Genomic DNA, 15188 nt, shown 5'->3' on the forward strand with positions numbered 1-15188 from the left:
GAGAAGCAGGCTGTGAGTTCCTGCCACCATACCTTCCCCACCATGATAGACTGGACTCTGCAAAGTGTGAGCCAAAACAAATCTTAAGTTGCTTCTGTCAGGTACTTTGTGACAGCAACAAGAAAAGCAAGTGATACACTTTCTCATCTATCCATTTCCCTACTCGTCACCATCTAACCTGCACATACAGCCTTTAGCCACCCCGCTGCCTCGGCAGCCACCCCCCACTCCCCCCACCCCCCCGCCTCGGCAGCCAATGGCAGCAGTGCACTCTGTCCATTAAGGTACTGTAGGATGAGATCCACACAATCAGCTAGAGATCATCCTAGCAGCCCTTCCTCACCACCACTTAACTCCTTATTCTCCAAGTTTCCTTCCTTCACTCCCGCCTGAGACCTCTCTTTTAATAGACATCTTAAGGTAACCACAACTTCAATTACTTCCTCTACTCTCTGGTTTTAATAGTTTCCACTGTTGTGTTCTGAACAGTTTTATCTTACTCGCTCACTAAAACCACAGATTCCAAGTTGTTCCACGGAAGTAACCAGTAAACCAAAGAAGCAGTCTTAGAAGGTAAACTGCAGGAAAACGTCCCCCAATTACTGTCTTTTTGTTTTAGTGAAAGTGCTGTTTTTGAAAGAGTTTAAGTTGGGCTGTTACAAGATGGAGTGGCTTATAGAGGTTCACATTCAACCTCCAAGAATGTCCAACTTCCAGACATTCATTTCCATATATCACTTAAGGCCAAAAACTATTCTCTTCTCCAGTCTTATTCTTCCTCCATTAACTGTCTGGGGGGGGGGCATCAAAATCTGCCGAGTCCCCTTAATCAGAACCTTAGACATTTTTTTCCTTTTCCTTTTGTTCTCCCTCTATATCCAATAGCTAAGTACTTCCTATTTCGCCTCATAAACAAGTTCTCTGTCCCTATTCAGTCACCACTGCCCTTGGTTGGAACTGTCTTTCCTCCTGCAAGAATGAATATGCTCCCTTCCCTAATGAATATGATCCTTAAACAATCCTTAATTCCCTTCCTTCTTATTGGCCAGCGTGATCTAGTCACAAATCTGATAGTGACTCTTCAATTTCATGTGAGTGTTTAACAAATATTTCCAGTATAAATTTCAAATCTTGACACCACTGACTTAGGCGTGACAGAGATGTGTTTGTACCCCAAGTTCAGACAGCTAGAGTCTTCAAACTTCTGCTTCTCTCTTTTGCCTCAATGACTGGGAGCCTGGACTCCTGGAACAGAGAATGAATTTGAAGGTTCAATTAGAGAAAGTATTTAAAAACGCACGTGAAAAGATTACTCTTCCTTAAACACCACCAAATACCAGGTCTCCGTCACTTCCCCAAGTGTGACTTCCTTCAACTGGTACTGTGAGACAGACAATCACATTAATAGTGTATACAAGGATCTAGATCACCCGGAATCCAGACTATTTTGGCTCCTGCCTGAGCAGTTATGTAACCTTGGGGAAGTTACTTAATTTCTGCATCTCGCACTCCCACCACCCCCAACCTCAGTAAAATCTGGGAGATGTAACAACATTGGATTGCTTTAGAGTTAGGGAACTCCGTTGGCATGGTGACCAGTACATGACACTTGCTAAATGTTAATCATTCTCTACCATCCCCACGAATTAGGACTGTAGGTAACCCACTGCGTGGTTTTCAATTTTGTAGGTGAAAACTGCTCTCGGCATTGCTAGTTAAAGGAAATCTGGAAACGTCTATCTGGAGATAGGAGAAAACAGGCGACATGTGAGCTGCTGGCTCCCACGTTCTCTGAGCTGGGAGGAACAAGTTTAGTCCTTATTTTACGTACGAGGAAGTTGAAGGGTGACGTGTCCTCGGGCCTCGTGCAAGGCACAGTCACAACTCTTTATTGAGAGGGAGACGAGAGCCCCGGAGTTGCTATGGTTAAGCTGCAAGCGAAAACGTAACACTGGGAAGACGGGAGCATTTAGCTGTATACAACCGGCCAAGTCCGGTGCAACTTGCTTGGGTAAGCAAGGGAAAGCTGTCAGACATGGAGAAGCCCCGCTGCTGACAGAATCAGCTCTCTACCCAGCGCGGCCTCGAGTAGCGAACTGCCGCAGCTCAGGCCCAGGACCCCGGCTCCAAGCTGCCCACGATGAATGGAAACCCGAGTCCGCGCGCCGCGGCTTGAGGGCCGGGGCGGGGCTTTGCGAGTCACGTGCCGGACCGTAGGCGGGCGCGTGGAGGGAAGTCTGGGTCTGATTGGCTGCCCGTCACCAGGTGACCGCGGGGCGCGTTCCGGTTGGCAGGAGCCGGCTAGCGGCCTTCAGTCTGGAGGCGGCGACGGAAGGAGGAGGAGCTCCGGCCGCGCTCTCGGCCCGCAGTGGCTGCGTCTCCCAGCGCTTGTCGGGTCCCCACCCCTTTTAAATAAGCCGGGCTGGTCGCCGCCCTCGCAGACTAGTCCGCTGTGGGGAGGCGGCGGCTGCGAGCCGGCGGGGGTGCGGCCGAGGCCGGAGCCCTGCCCCGGGCCGGGCGGCGGGGCGGGCGGGCGCGCAGCGGGCGCGGCGGCGAGTGCGGGCGGGCGCAGCCCCGCTCAGCCCGGGGCTGCCGGCGCCGACCGCGCCATTGTTGGGGGAGGGGGCGGGAGCGGAGTCCGGGGCGAGCGGCGGCGCAGGCAGCGGCCGAGTGGAGCGGACGCGCCCCATGGGGAACACGCTGACCTGTTGCGTGTCCCCCAATGCCAGCCCCAAGCTGGGCCGGCGTGCGGGGCCGGCGGAGCCCGACTACGAGTCCGAGACCTACGAGGCGGCGGCCGGGGACGCGGTGGCGGTAGCGCCGACGCCCGCTGCGGCTGTGGAGCCTTCCGAGTTGGATTTCGGAGCCGGCGAGGGGCACCACCTGCAGCACATCAGCGACCGAGAGATGCCCGAAGGTGAGGGGGCAGCGTGCGCGTCCCGGCCGCGGCGCACCTCTGGCCTCCACCTTCTCCCAGGGTCCCGCAGGGAGGTGGGAGGCGGCCGCCGCCTCGGGTTCCTTACTGCCCGGAGTAGGCTGGCGCGGGCCTGGGCACCGGGGATGAAGGCTGTGTGTGGCTCGCGTCTCCACCCCTTATTCTTCCTGGGCTGCGTCTGGCCAGTTTCTCTCCCACCCCTACGCCCGCCCAGTTCTTGTTCTCATCCCGACCTGGGACCCTGCAGCCCCCTCCACTTCCTCTTTGTAATACTGGGCACTGTCCAGCGGGACTTTATCAAGACTTCATGTGTCTGTACGTAAGTGCCCCTTTTCTTAATAAAACTTCTAGGACCCTGACCTCGGAGTAGTCATCCTATCTCCCTGTCCTTGTTTAGCCACATGGTACCTAAGGTAAGAACCTAATGGTTCTTCTTCTGTGGAACTAGTTAGATAACTGATATTAAAGCAGTCCGGACTCAGCCTATTTGAGGATTTCTTACTTACGTTGAAGTAGAGGTTGCCGCAGAAATGTGTTTGATATTAATAGGATATTAAAAGTATCTTCAATATAGGCTGTTTTAATAGGAGCACAGAAAGAAAGGAGATTGGGAAAGGGGCTTTTGTGAGAGATGCCTATGTTTTCTTCCAGGGCTACGTTTAAGTCCCGTCCGTTCCTATTCCCCCCCCCCCACACACACACATATTCAAGTTTACCCTTAAAGGCTCGTTTTGATAAATACATCGCCACTTTAAAAGTTTCATTTACTTTACCTCTTCCAAAGGAGGGGTAGGGAGAGATTGTTGGTCAGACGTTTCAAAGGAGTCAAAAGCTAAAATTGAGCATTAAATTGGTAATGTAAAGGTTTGGGAGTGAGGGTGAAGCACTCAGGTTCTTGTACTGTTTATTCCCATGGCCCCTTTCCCTCTCTACCTCCTTGCCTGTAGAATTTTATTCAGTGCTGAGCACGTTGAAGTAAAAGACAAGTTCAGCATCCTGAACCGCTGGAGGGTGGGCTGGGTAGATAGGAGGAAGAAGCGGAAGTGCTTGAAGCTTTATAATTAAAAGCTTGAAAACCTATGAGTCTAGAGAGAAGTAATACAGGATAACAAGATGATTCTTGAAGGCTATAGACATTAAGACAAAGTATCATCAAGTGTTTGAGCCAGATTGGCTTGTTTGTTTCACTTAAATGCTACAAATGATTTCCTTTCTTTAGAGGAATCTCTTATAACCTTCTTTAAACTTTAGCTGGACCTTTGGTGTCTTCATGTTAAAATAAACTTTAGGGCCATGATCGATAAACTTGTGTAACTTTTTGTAATATTTAAATATTATAAAAGAATGCAAAAATAATTGTATCTTTAAACAATGTACTACTTGCATGACTCTGTGTGTGTGTGTTTATGAAAACTGTTCTGTTTTAAGGGAAGCTTCTGGGTTTACAAACCAGTTAGAATGTGGGTAGTGTTGGATAAGAATCCAAATAGGACCTTTTGATAATTCTTGAGGGATTACAACACAATTTCATGTATGCTCATTTGTCCCTTCGCAATACAAAGGAAGTCTGTCTGCATTCTCAGTACTGCTGATGAGGACGCAGAGTTAAGTTATGACTGAAGCTGCAGTGCTCAAGAATAGGGTGGAGGTGTGGCGGATGTGCTAGGTTGGACTCTTGAGAATGGATACTCTATTTTAATCTGTATAGTAGAGCTCGGTTCTTAGTCCTTTCCTGTCTTAGTTATAATACAAGTAACTGATGGAAAGCCAGCATTTGCTGGAGATCTCATAAGTGTTCTTTTCAGTGAGAATGAGTAAAGGGAGGGGTAAGGATGTGTCCTGAATTCACTGGTTATGTAAATGGGATGTTCTGGTAATCATGGGTTGAAGCTGAGGATGCTGACATTAAGAATGACTGGTGAGAGGTGTGTGAGCATAGACCTATATGATAGGGAATGCTAAGTCAGAAATTTTGAAAAAAAATGTGAACATAGAATTTGAGTTTATTAATATTCCCATTAAAATTTCAGTGTTTCTTCTAAACATTTTTAGGTCTGGAGGACTACTTTATGGTATGATATGTACTTGCCCAAAAAGTACAGATCCCTTGGCTTGATCCTGAAAATACCAAATATATGTAAACATATTGAAAGTTTGCTTTTAATTTCTGTATTTCAGAAAATTTTATACCAGTTTCCTTGGAAACTGAGAAATAGCTTAAAAAGTAGCTTTTATTTATAGAGAAGAATTGAATTGTTTTGATTTCTTAGATAAAATCATGAATAAATGATCTGCTTTATTCTCTTTTGAAACTTCTAAAACTTCCAAAGTACGTAGATTAGTATTTCCTAATCCATTGGCTCTAATGTCATGTCTGATAACTGATGGTAACATCAGTAACACAAAGTAAGGTACTGGGGCTTCTTTTTTCTCAGCCTTTCATGCAACTTTCATGTTCTGACTTTAGGAACTATGCTTATTGCACTGGTCAAAAGTGCTCAGGCTGGAGAGATGGCTCAGAGGTTAAGATCACTGACTGCTCTTCTAGAGGTCCTGAGTTCAATTCCCACAACCACTTGATGGCTCACAACCATCTGTAATGCCCTTTTCTGGCCTGCAGGTGTATATGTAGACAGAACACTGTACAGATAATAAATAAAGAAAACATTTTTTTAAAAAAGTGCTCTCTCAATCGGGCGGTGGTGGCACATGCCTTTAATCCCAGCACTCGGGAGGCAGAGGCAGGTGAGCCAGCCTGGTCTACAGAGTGAGTTCCAGGACAGTCTCCAAAGCTATACAGAGAAACCCTGTCTCGACAAACAACAACAACAAAAAGTGCTCTCTCAAGTCACGCTGTCCCTTGGAGAGAACTGGCAAATATGATGTGGGAGAACCTCAGAACCTCTTTTCCCCTTTCTAGTAGCTATTAACCATTCTTTTAATATGTTGTTAAGAGCTATAGAAAACACAGATAAGCCATTTTTATTAATATTTTGGTGTTGCATCTTCTTGAACCTTTCATATGCCTGTAAATACAACATTTCCCTGTATAAAGATGAGATTGTGTGTGGTGCTTCCTATCCCCGAAACAGTGCTTCATCCCCAGAGCATGCTCCAGGAAGACAGTGCACAGTGCCCTATGGTTTGCTTTTTCTTAACTTCTTAGTATACCATTGAATAGCTGAGTATCAGATACTCCTGTCTCATATGGTTAGACATCTTTCATAGTGAAATTATGCCTACTCTCATAAGATAAAAACAGATTTTGATGATTTGTGTGTTCTACCTCTGGATAGAATTCAGGTGGTATAGTCTTACAATTTAGTGCCTTATGATGTGTCATTGGTGTTAAAGGCATTTAGTTCTTATGCCAGCCAGTTTGACGGTAACACTGACTTTTTTACTTGTCATTTAACTTCCTGATTAGATTTATGGTTCTTAGTAAACTATCTCATCTCTTTATTTCTGAATAGCTGCTGCTCTAAGAGGTCTGATCTCAGATGACAAACCAAGAAGTCAGAAATAGGAGAAAGCTGAAAGGTGCCCTACTGATTTGAGTACCCTGAAACGTGTTTATTGAGCACCTTGAATGGCTAGGCAGTACTCCAGATAGAGGCAGTGATAGAAAAGGAAGTCCCTCCTAACTCTGATCCTTCTGTTCCAGAGACAGGTGGGAATAGACAGTAGTGAGTCATCAAGAATGTAATGAGCTGGTAGGAAGAAAATCAGAGAGCAGTTATTGGGAAAGGTACAGTTTTACACTGAGGTGATGAAAGGTGACTGTTGTCTGTAAGTAATGTGTGAACTTTCCTAAAAGGGAAAGGAAACAATAAAGGGTGAGGGGAGACTTCCCTGTGGACAGATCCTTTGAGAGCTTTTTATATGGGACCAAACTTGGTGTCTGTAAATGACAGAAAGGAAGAGACACAGTAGAGAAAAGGGGATGACTAAAGAAAGATGGTGGATTAGGCCTTTGTATGCTAAGTTGGCCTTGACAACAATGTGAACTTGGGTTGTGTTGGGAAACCACTGGAGAATTATACACAGCGAAACAAGTTCTTTGTGAAAAGGACCAGGTTAGTGGCTGTGTGTGAATGCACTATGATGTATGCAAAAGACCAGCTGTGAGTCCGGGCAGTAATTTAGGGAAAACCAGTGGTGACTTGAACAAAAAAAGCATTATTGCCTCGGGAGTAAACTAGGCTGACTAAAGGAAAAGAAGTAAATAAAGTAACAAAGATGGATGGACCGGTGAGCCTTAAACTTCACACACAAGAGAAATGTGAATGAAAACTGCAGTTCCTTCTTTGGGGGATGGGAAACCCAAAAACTTGACAAATCTTGGTGAGGTTATGAGGAAGGTTATTTTCATACATTGCTGTTTTAAATGCAGAATGATTTGACTCCATGAAGGGGAATTTGGCAAAAATCTAACAACATTGCTAGTTTATTTAATCTAGAAACCCCGCTTTCAGGAATTTATACTAAAGATGTGTAGACCGTCATATGAGACAACATATTTTCAAAGTTCTTGCTGTATTATTTTCATTAAGATGATAGGCAACAACTCATATGCAGTAGAGACAGGTAAGATAAACTGGCATATCTACATGGTTATGCAGTTGTATCTGTAAAAGTAAGTATGGACCTATGGAACCATAAAATAAATCAGGTATCTGTTTAGAGCCATCTTCAGGGTAGATTTCATGAAAGGGGTTGGGAGTGATGTATGGAGAACAGCAAGAAAAATATATATTCAATTATAAAAAACACTGGAATTCTTGATCTTATGTGATTATGTATATACCCTATTATCTAGTGTTGGCCAAAGCACATACATATTTGCCTAAGAATTACTTTGATATAGATTTTCCAACGAAATGGCAACATTTACTTGTTTGCTTCTGTGGGTGTGAAAACTTTGTAATGTATTGTGTATGTCCTGTACACTTGATTTTATCCTCTCAGGGTTTTGAATTAGTACAGGAATTGTAGCTGGTTTACAGATGAGAAGACGGCTTCTAGGAAATAGAAATTGAGTATTCTAAGGTTTTAACAACTAAGAAATGTTCAATCAGGAATGTAAATTCCATTTGTATGACATATCAGCCTAGAACTTAGAGAATATGACTCAAAATGGGCTTCTTTGGGTGTCACCTGTCTTCTGTTCTCTTTTGGGGCTACTGAGCTTTGGCATTTCAACAGTAATGTTGAGAAACACACAATGAAGTGAAGGTGGTAATTGTGTAACCTAGAAATAATCTTTAAAGTTTAAGTGACTAAAATCCTCTCAAGAAATAGACTAAGGAAAAAAGTGAAGGTGGTAATTGTGTAACCTAGAAATAATCTTTAAAGTTTAAGTGACTAAAATCCTCTCAAGAAATAGACTAAGGAAAAAAGTTTCAATATATGAATGATCACAGCCATTAAAACATAGATTGAGATTTAGGACAGGAAATACTGAGAACTGGTGGAGGGGCAGGCACAGAAGTGGATTGGCTCATTGGAGGCGAGGAAAGCTGGGCAGCAGTGACTTATCGATTGAGGACCCTCCGCCGAGGTCAGCTTGCTTGAGTGATGTAAAGTGTAGACTCTGTGATCGATTCATCTGACAGTGCAGTTGTGAATTTTGTAATGTTTGTGTTCAAAACCACAAAACTAGTAGAGCATGTTAAGGGATGATGGAGCATGTCAGTAAGTAGACTAAGTCTTTAGACAAGTACCCAGGAACTGCCGACATACTCTATTTAATTGTGATATATTGAAATTGCTATGTTGGAATCAACTTCCCACACACCTGAAATGTGCTATTTCTATCTGCCAATGTCTTAGTCATTGCCTTCTTTAATATTTTGATAAGGAAATTTTGTGATGGATTGTGATTGTGTGATGTTAACATTTTAGCTTTCAGCACTACATTTAGTTACTCTTAAGTTGAGTGGTTTTTTTTTTTTAGTATTTTTGATGTGTGATTAAGGTGGATCATACAATGTATAGATTCTTGGTCTGGAGAAAAAGCAGTTTACCTACCATTGCTTTCAAACTAAATTGCAACTTTAATTGATGAATCAAAAATGCTGGATCTTAATCATAATTTTATCATAATTTTAATCCTAATCCTTGTCTTGACTTATTTGTCCTAGTTGAAACATTCTTAGAGGTTTCTTTGTGAAAGATGTGTCCATATATGCGTGTGTACTACATGTTCATATGTGACAGTCAGGGAAAGGGTGCTCTTCCTCATTCCTGCTCCACCTATTTAAGACAGTCGAGGCTGTTTCCCTGGTGAGTGCCAGGGTCTGCCTGTCGCTACCTCTCTGTTACTAGAACCACAGATGCAGTGTTAAATGCTGAGTTTCCATGAGTGCTGGGGCTCCACACTCTGGTCCTCATCCTTGTGCATTAAGCACCTTTGTCAACGGAGCTGTCTGACCAGCTGTGCTTACAGTTTTCTAAAGAAACTTAGGTAGAAGATACATGGTAGTTGGTATGTCCTCATTTTCCTAATCTCTGTGTGTGTGTGTGCAGAATGTGTTTATGGATCCTAATGCTTTGGTTCGTAGTTGGTTATTTTGCCTCTGGATACATAATGAGTAGAGTAGTATGACTTACCAGTGTCTCCATGGGCTCTAGGGAATAGAGTTAATAGGGAGTACAGAAGTAATATAGTTTGTATATAGGGCCACTGTCTACTGGTTTGTTTTCATTCTGTATAAAATAGCAGCATGTGGTTATTATGATAAATGGAAAGTACATACTACATGGAAAACTATGGTGGCTACATAACATTTGTATTTTCTCAAAATGCTAAGCAAATTGGCATTGAAACCCTGGTGTATATAATTCCTATAGGCTTTATATAAGTTATTTTTTTTAAAAAGCTGATCAATGTGAAAATATTTTAACTATGGGAGAGTGGCCAACCTGTAATCAAATATATGCAAGCTAGAGTCACAGTAATGTTCCTTATTCACAAACATCAGGAATCTTTAAGTATCCAAAACTAAGCTAGCAGTGAGAACTGACATAATTGCTAGTGTTATACCTCAGCCTGTGCCTTTACTTCTTTGGAAAGCTGTGTCATGTTGTATATTGGAGCCATGGAAATTACCCAACTAGAAGCCCGCATTTGAAGGTCTTTCTTAAAGAAATAAACAGCATTATTTAAAAATACAGTGTACTAAAAAAAAGTACTGTGTACTCATAAAGACAGAATTTTGTGTCTAAATTCCCAATACTGGACTGACTAAGCTAGAATGGGAATAATACTTCCTGTGTCATTATACATTATTCAACAATAAATACACTGAGGGTGGGAATGGTTTTCTTTAATACAACACAAGTTGTGAGCTGAAAAGAGATTTTGTGTCTAGAACTGATAAGAGGTTTTGTTTTCTTGCAGTTCAGTACCCAGGGGCAGGTATCTAAGCACTGAGCTACACTGTTTTTAACTTTTTAAAAAAAAAATCCACAAGAAACATAGCTGAAAGTTAATTATTGTGAGTATATCTATTGGTAGTTTATTTCAAATGAAGTGTTATTTTAGCTTCTGCTAATTTCTGTTACTAAGGAAGACTTTTATCCATCTCATTTCTAATGTGATCCATAATACTGATTAACTATGCCATATATAATTATGCATCAGTGGAAATCTATCTCAAAATCAGTGTGTACTCAACAAGGAGTTCAGAGGTAGCCAAACTAAGTTTAGCTTGACCTGTGAATTATGTGATCTCATTTTGATTCTGCTCCCCTCTGTTCATCTCTGCTGAAAAGGCTTTCCTCCCGAAAACTACCGCATCTCCTATCTAGCTAATGCACCGACAGCACATTTGTCTTGGACTTTGAGAAGTCTTGAGAGTTGTGATAGATTGGCCATCCCCGGGACATGTACCCACTCTAAAACCTTCTCTCCAAGACATGTTGTTCTTGATTTTATCACAACCTTAGATTTTGCCTTTAGGTCCAAAATTGTACATTTAGCTTTTTTAAAAATGTATTTTATGTGAATGTATGTGTACCTGCGTGTATGTCTGTGTGTGTATGCACATATGTGTATCCCAGGAGGCCATAAAAGGGTGTTAAATCTCCCGAAGTCGTCATTACAGGCCATTGTGAGCTGCCCAACATGAATGCCGGGAACCAAACCAAAGTCTTTTACAAGAGCAAATGCTCTTAACTGCTGAGTCATCTCTTTGGCCACTCGATTTACATGTATGTTTTAAACAGTCTTCTTTGATTTTAATACTTAATTTTTTTATACTCATGAAATTCCTTAGATTTTCTTTTTTTTTTCCAGGTCTGGGGATCAAATCCATGGAAACACTGTACTGACTGAGCTATATATATGACTTCGGCCCCATCTACTGAAATTTTATAAAGAACTTTTATTGTGACATAGGGACTGCTACATGATATAGCTGTTTCAAAAACTATTTTTAATAGTGTGATCTGCAAGCTACATTTTAATTCAAATGGCAATATGTTTGATTTTTTAGAAGGAAGTAGTCCTCTGTCGCTTTAGAAACAAGCTTTAGATTAGAAACAGCTTAGAAGATCTCTGCCTATCACTTCATGCACACATGGCTTTGTTTTCCACAGACCTAACTTTGTTTCACACTTAAAGATGTCAGAAAACCTTACAAGTAGTTTTGTGGGGCATCCTTTAGAATAATTCTCTTCAGCTGGTACACGCCTTTAATCTTAGCCCTCTTGAACTTGAGGCAGAAAGATCCAAGAGTTCAAGCCAGCTCAAACTATAAAGTGCGATATTATCTCTAAATAAATAACTTAAAAATAAAATAAAGTAGGTGATTTAAATTCCTGTTCCACAAGGAAGTCCTGAATTACATTTATGCAGGACTCTGTGCTTGCTGCTTGGAGGAAGGAAGGGGGTTCTAATTGTATGCATTCGCGAAATGCTGAGCTAGACAGTAGTGCTGGTTGAGTAGGGCTTTTAGAGTTACATTCTGTTCTTGGTGCGCGTGCCCAAGGAGGCCGAAGAGAGCATTGGGTCCCCTGGAGCTAGGGTAATAGGCAGTTGTGAGCCACGTCATGTGGGTGCTAGAAATGGAACTTGGATCCCCCAAAGAACAGTATGCTAACTGCTGAGCCAACTTTCCAGTTCAGTGGAGTTGACTGTTAAGTGTGTATTCTGTAGAAGTCAAGGATGTAGTAGGTACACTGTGATTCACCACTAAGCCCCTTTTTCAAGAGTAGAATGTTGGCTGGCAAGGCTCAGGAAGTGTTGCCTTACCATTTCTCTGCCCGGATCTTGTTCCAGTTTCTGACAAGACCGGTTAAGTGGCTTGAGATGAGCATTGCTCAGAAATGTCACAGTTTTTTTTCCTTTTTTTTTATTTTTATTTTTTTACAACTTTCCTTATCCCGTGTGATGGCAAAGTGTTCATTATGGTTAGTTTAGAGTCTGTCTTGGTAGTGCATGCCTTTACTACTTGGGAGGCAGAGGCAGGCAGATCTCTGTGAATTCAAGGACAGCCTGGTCTACAGAGAGAGTCCCGGGACATCCAGGGCTAAACAGAAAAACCCTGTCTTGTAAAACAGAAAGCAAACACACACACACACACACACACACACACACACACACACACCACACGAGAGAGAGAGAGAGGGAGAGAGAGAGAGAGAGAAGAAAGTCCGTCTTGTAGCCTTGGTTAAATAGATGATCCCATCTTGCTCCCAAGGTAGATTGCAACAAGAAGTGAGTGAGTGCAGCCTTGAAAATTGAGACCAAAAGTTAAAAATCAGTTTGTGTTCATGAAAGTTAGGTGGGTTAGGCCTTGAATTTCAGTGCAGTCCTACATCTGCATGACGGATTGCTTCCACATAAACAGCTGACTAAACAAGTTCTCTTGTCTGATGAAGTTAGAATTCGTCAAGTAGTTAAAGAGTGGTTATAAAAACCTGTTGTCCTTGTTGTCACATATTTAATATATTGAGCTGTATTTGACTTAAGGCTGGTTTGGAAACATTTAGTAACATCAGCACATATGTTAGATAAGTAGGAGGGAAGGGCCTATATATATATGATTCTATTAAAGTTTCTAAGATTACTTAGGTATACATTTAAAGAATCTAAGACATAGATAGTAGTTTTCCCATGAATGGAGAGATTCTGCAGTTTTCCTGTAGAATTTTTGTTGTTGATTTTATATTCTCATGAAAATCCTTGTCCTCAAAGTTAGAAGTGTCAGTCGCGATTTTCAAAACCACCTTCGTTTCTTCTGAGACAAATAATCATGTCTTTCTCTTTTCTTCTGTAGATTTAGCTTTGGAATCAAATCCTTCTGACCACCCCAGGGCAAGCACAATTTTCCTCAGCAAGTCTCAGACAGATGGTAAGACACTTTTCCCCACTGAGGAAAGCCTGAAAACTGTTTCTATTCAGTATGATACATTATTGGAAATCTTTCTTGGAATTTATATACTGACTTAAACTCTTAATGTATTTGATATGTGATGATATGCTTTGCTCTGACATCACTCTTTTAGGGACAGCCTGCGGATTTTATAGATACGTGATTTAGAAGTGGCATGGATTTACAGCTGTCTGCCTCTTTCCTTCTCTTCCTTAATCCAGTAGTGTGTTTTAAAGGCAAATGATACAGTTTAGGGTTCTGTTAGATTTTTAGGTGAAACGTCAAAACAAATGTGTTATATATGGTCATTTTGACCCATTTCATATAGTGTCACACCTCTGTAAGCCTGTGTCACACTCAGATTTATGTGACTCAAAATTTTCAGGCTATTTAAAAACCTCTTTATCTTGTTGCAGCAGAACTTAGAGCAAACATGTCCTAATGTTTCCTAGAAGGTTTGCTGGGATGTGGGTTTTCTATTTTGCTTGCTTTAGGTTGAGAGTCTGAACTGTGGGATTTCTCCATACTATTTTCTGTAATATTTGGTTAACATCACTCCCATTTAAAAAAAAAGAGTTAAGTAACTTTTTCTGTTGATTATGGAAGTATGAATATGAGAAGTGAGGATTCTACAATAATACTAGGGATAATGCAAGTATGCAGCCCGGTTTAAGAAGGGGGTGGTGGAGCATCTAGCCTGCTTTTCATAGCTTGTCGAATCTGCCTGTCTTGAACTATTGATTCTGGTTAGTAATGCCGTATCTCTCAGTGCATATGTGAAAGCTATCTTAACTGAGAGGTGGCAGTGTCCACCTTTAGTCTCAGCACTCAGGAGGTAGAGACAGGCGGATCTCTGTGAGTTCCAAGACAGCCTGGTCTACAGAGCAAGTTCCAGGACAGCCAGGGCAACACAGAAAAACCCTAAAAAAAAAAACCAAAATAAAATAAAAGCTATCTGTACCTGCCCCCCGTTAGTAGGAAGGAGTATGTGTCTTAGAGTCCAGTCTAGTGTTCACAGAGGAGACTGTGGGGAAATAGTGTGGCCAAGGCTCTTCCTGGAATGTGTGTACTGTAGATGTCCTGCTTTGTAAGGTAGGCTTAGTGCTAGATGTATGACAGATTTTTTTATTAGCTGGCTCTCTCACCTGCCCTAATGTAGTTTGTCATTTTCTTTTGTATATGAAAATTCTCGTTTGTGCCTACTACATTATCTACTAGGTTAAAAATAAAATTTAGTTTTTCTATGTACTTTATGCAGTTTATTTTGACAAATTTATTTTGTTAGAACTTTTTTTTTTTTAAAGTAGAGTTGAATTTTATCTGACTTTGCATGTTGGTAGTCCATCAGATAAGTAACAGCTACTTTTATTTTTCCGTGGCATTTGTATCAGAATTGATCAGTTAATTTTTTTTATTCTTAGTGCGTGAAAAGAGGAAGAGCAACCATTTAAACCATGTAAGTAAATAGTTGGAAACTTAAGAAATTAGTATTTGAATTTAAAATATGTCTTCAGTGATATAGTGGGGATGCAGTGCTGTTAGTGTAGACTTTCTGTACATGTTCTAAAATCTGCTCTCAGATAATAAATTTACTTAGGGAAGTCTGACTTAATACCATTTTTTATTTTACTTACTCATAGTTACATAACATGGTTATCATACAGAGACATCCTGAAATTTTTTTCCTTTTTATCCTGATTTCTTTAAGATGTACTTATTATTTATGTGTATGTGTGTGTGCCTAAAAGAGTTTATGTGTACTTTATAGGTATAGGTGCCTTCAGAGATCCAAAGAGGGAATCAGATCTCATGTAAACGGAGTTAAAGGTGGCTGTGAGCCGCCCGATATGAATGCTGGGAACCGAGCCTGGGTT

General features: G+C 41.5%; 1 protein-coding gene and 1 long non-coding RNA gene across 3 annotated transcripts in view; one reads left to right on the forward strand and one right to left on the reverse strand.

The window, feature by feature from the left end:
* Positions 1-440: 440 nt before the first annotated feature.
* Positions 441-2160, reverse strand: LOC125416294 (uncharacterized). Its single transcript, XR_007236835.3, has 2 exons — positions 1832-2160; positions 441-1245 (listed from the first exon to the last, which is right to left on the reverse strand). It is a non-coding gene; the product is annotated as an uncharacterized LOC125416294 (long non-coding RNA).
* Positions 2161-2620: 460 nt separating this feature from the next.
* The window catches only part of Ccnyl1 (cyclin Y like 1), a 33548-nt gene continuing 20980 nt past the window's right edge, over positions 2621-15188 (forward strand). The window contains exons 1-3 of one of the 2 annotated variants that reach the window (XM_085699004.2): positions 2621-2917; positions 13219-13293; positions 14736-14770. In XM_085699004.2, the coding sequence (XP_085555130.1) occupies positions 2689-2917; positions 13219-13293; positions 14736-14770 (339 nt within the window). In that variant the 5' untranslated portion in view covers positions 2621-2688. The remainder of the gene's footprint in view (positions 2918-13218; positions 13294-14735; positions 14771-15188) is intronic. The other variant, XM_085699001.2, reaches the window with a different exon arrangement.

Source organism: Myodes glareolus, chromosome 1 (assembly GCF_982192425.1).
Source record: "Myodes glareolus chromosome 1, mMyoGla1.1, whole genome shotgun sequence".
Taxonomy (NCBI): domain Eukaryota; kingdom Metazoa; phylum Chordata; class Mammalia; order Rodentia; family Cricetidae; genus Myodes; species Myodes glareolus.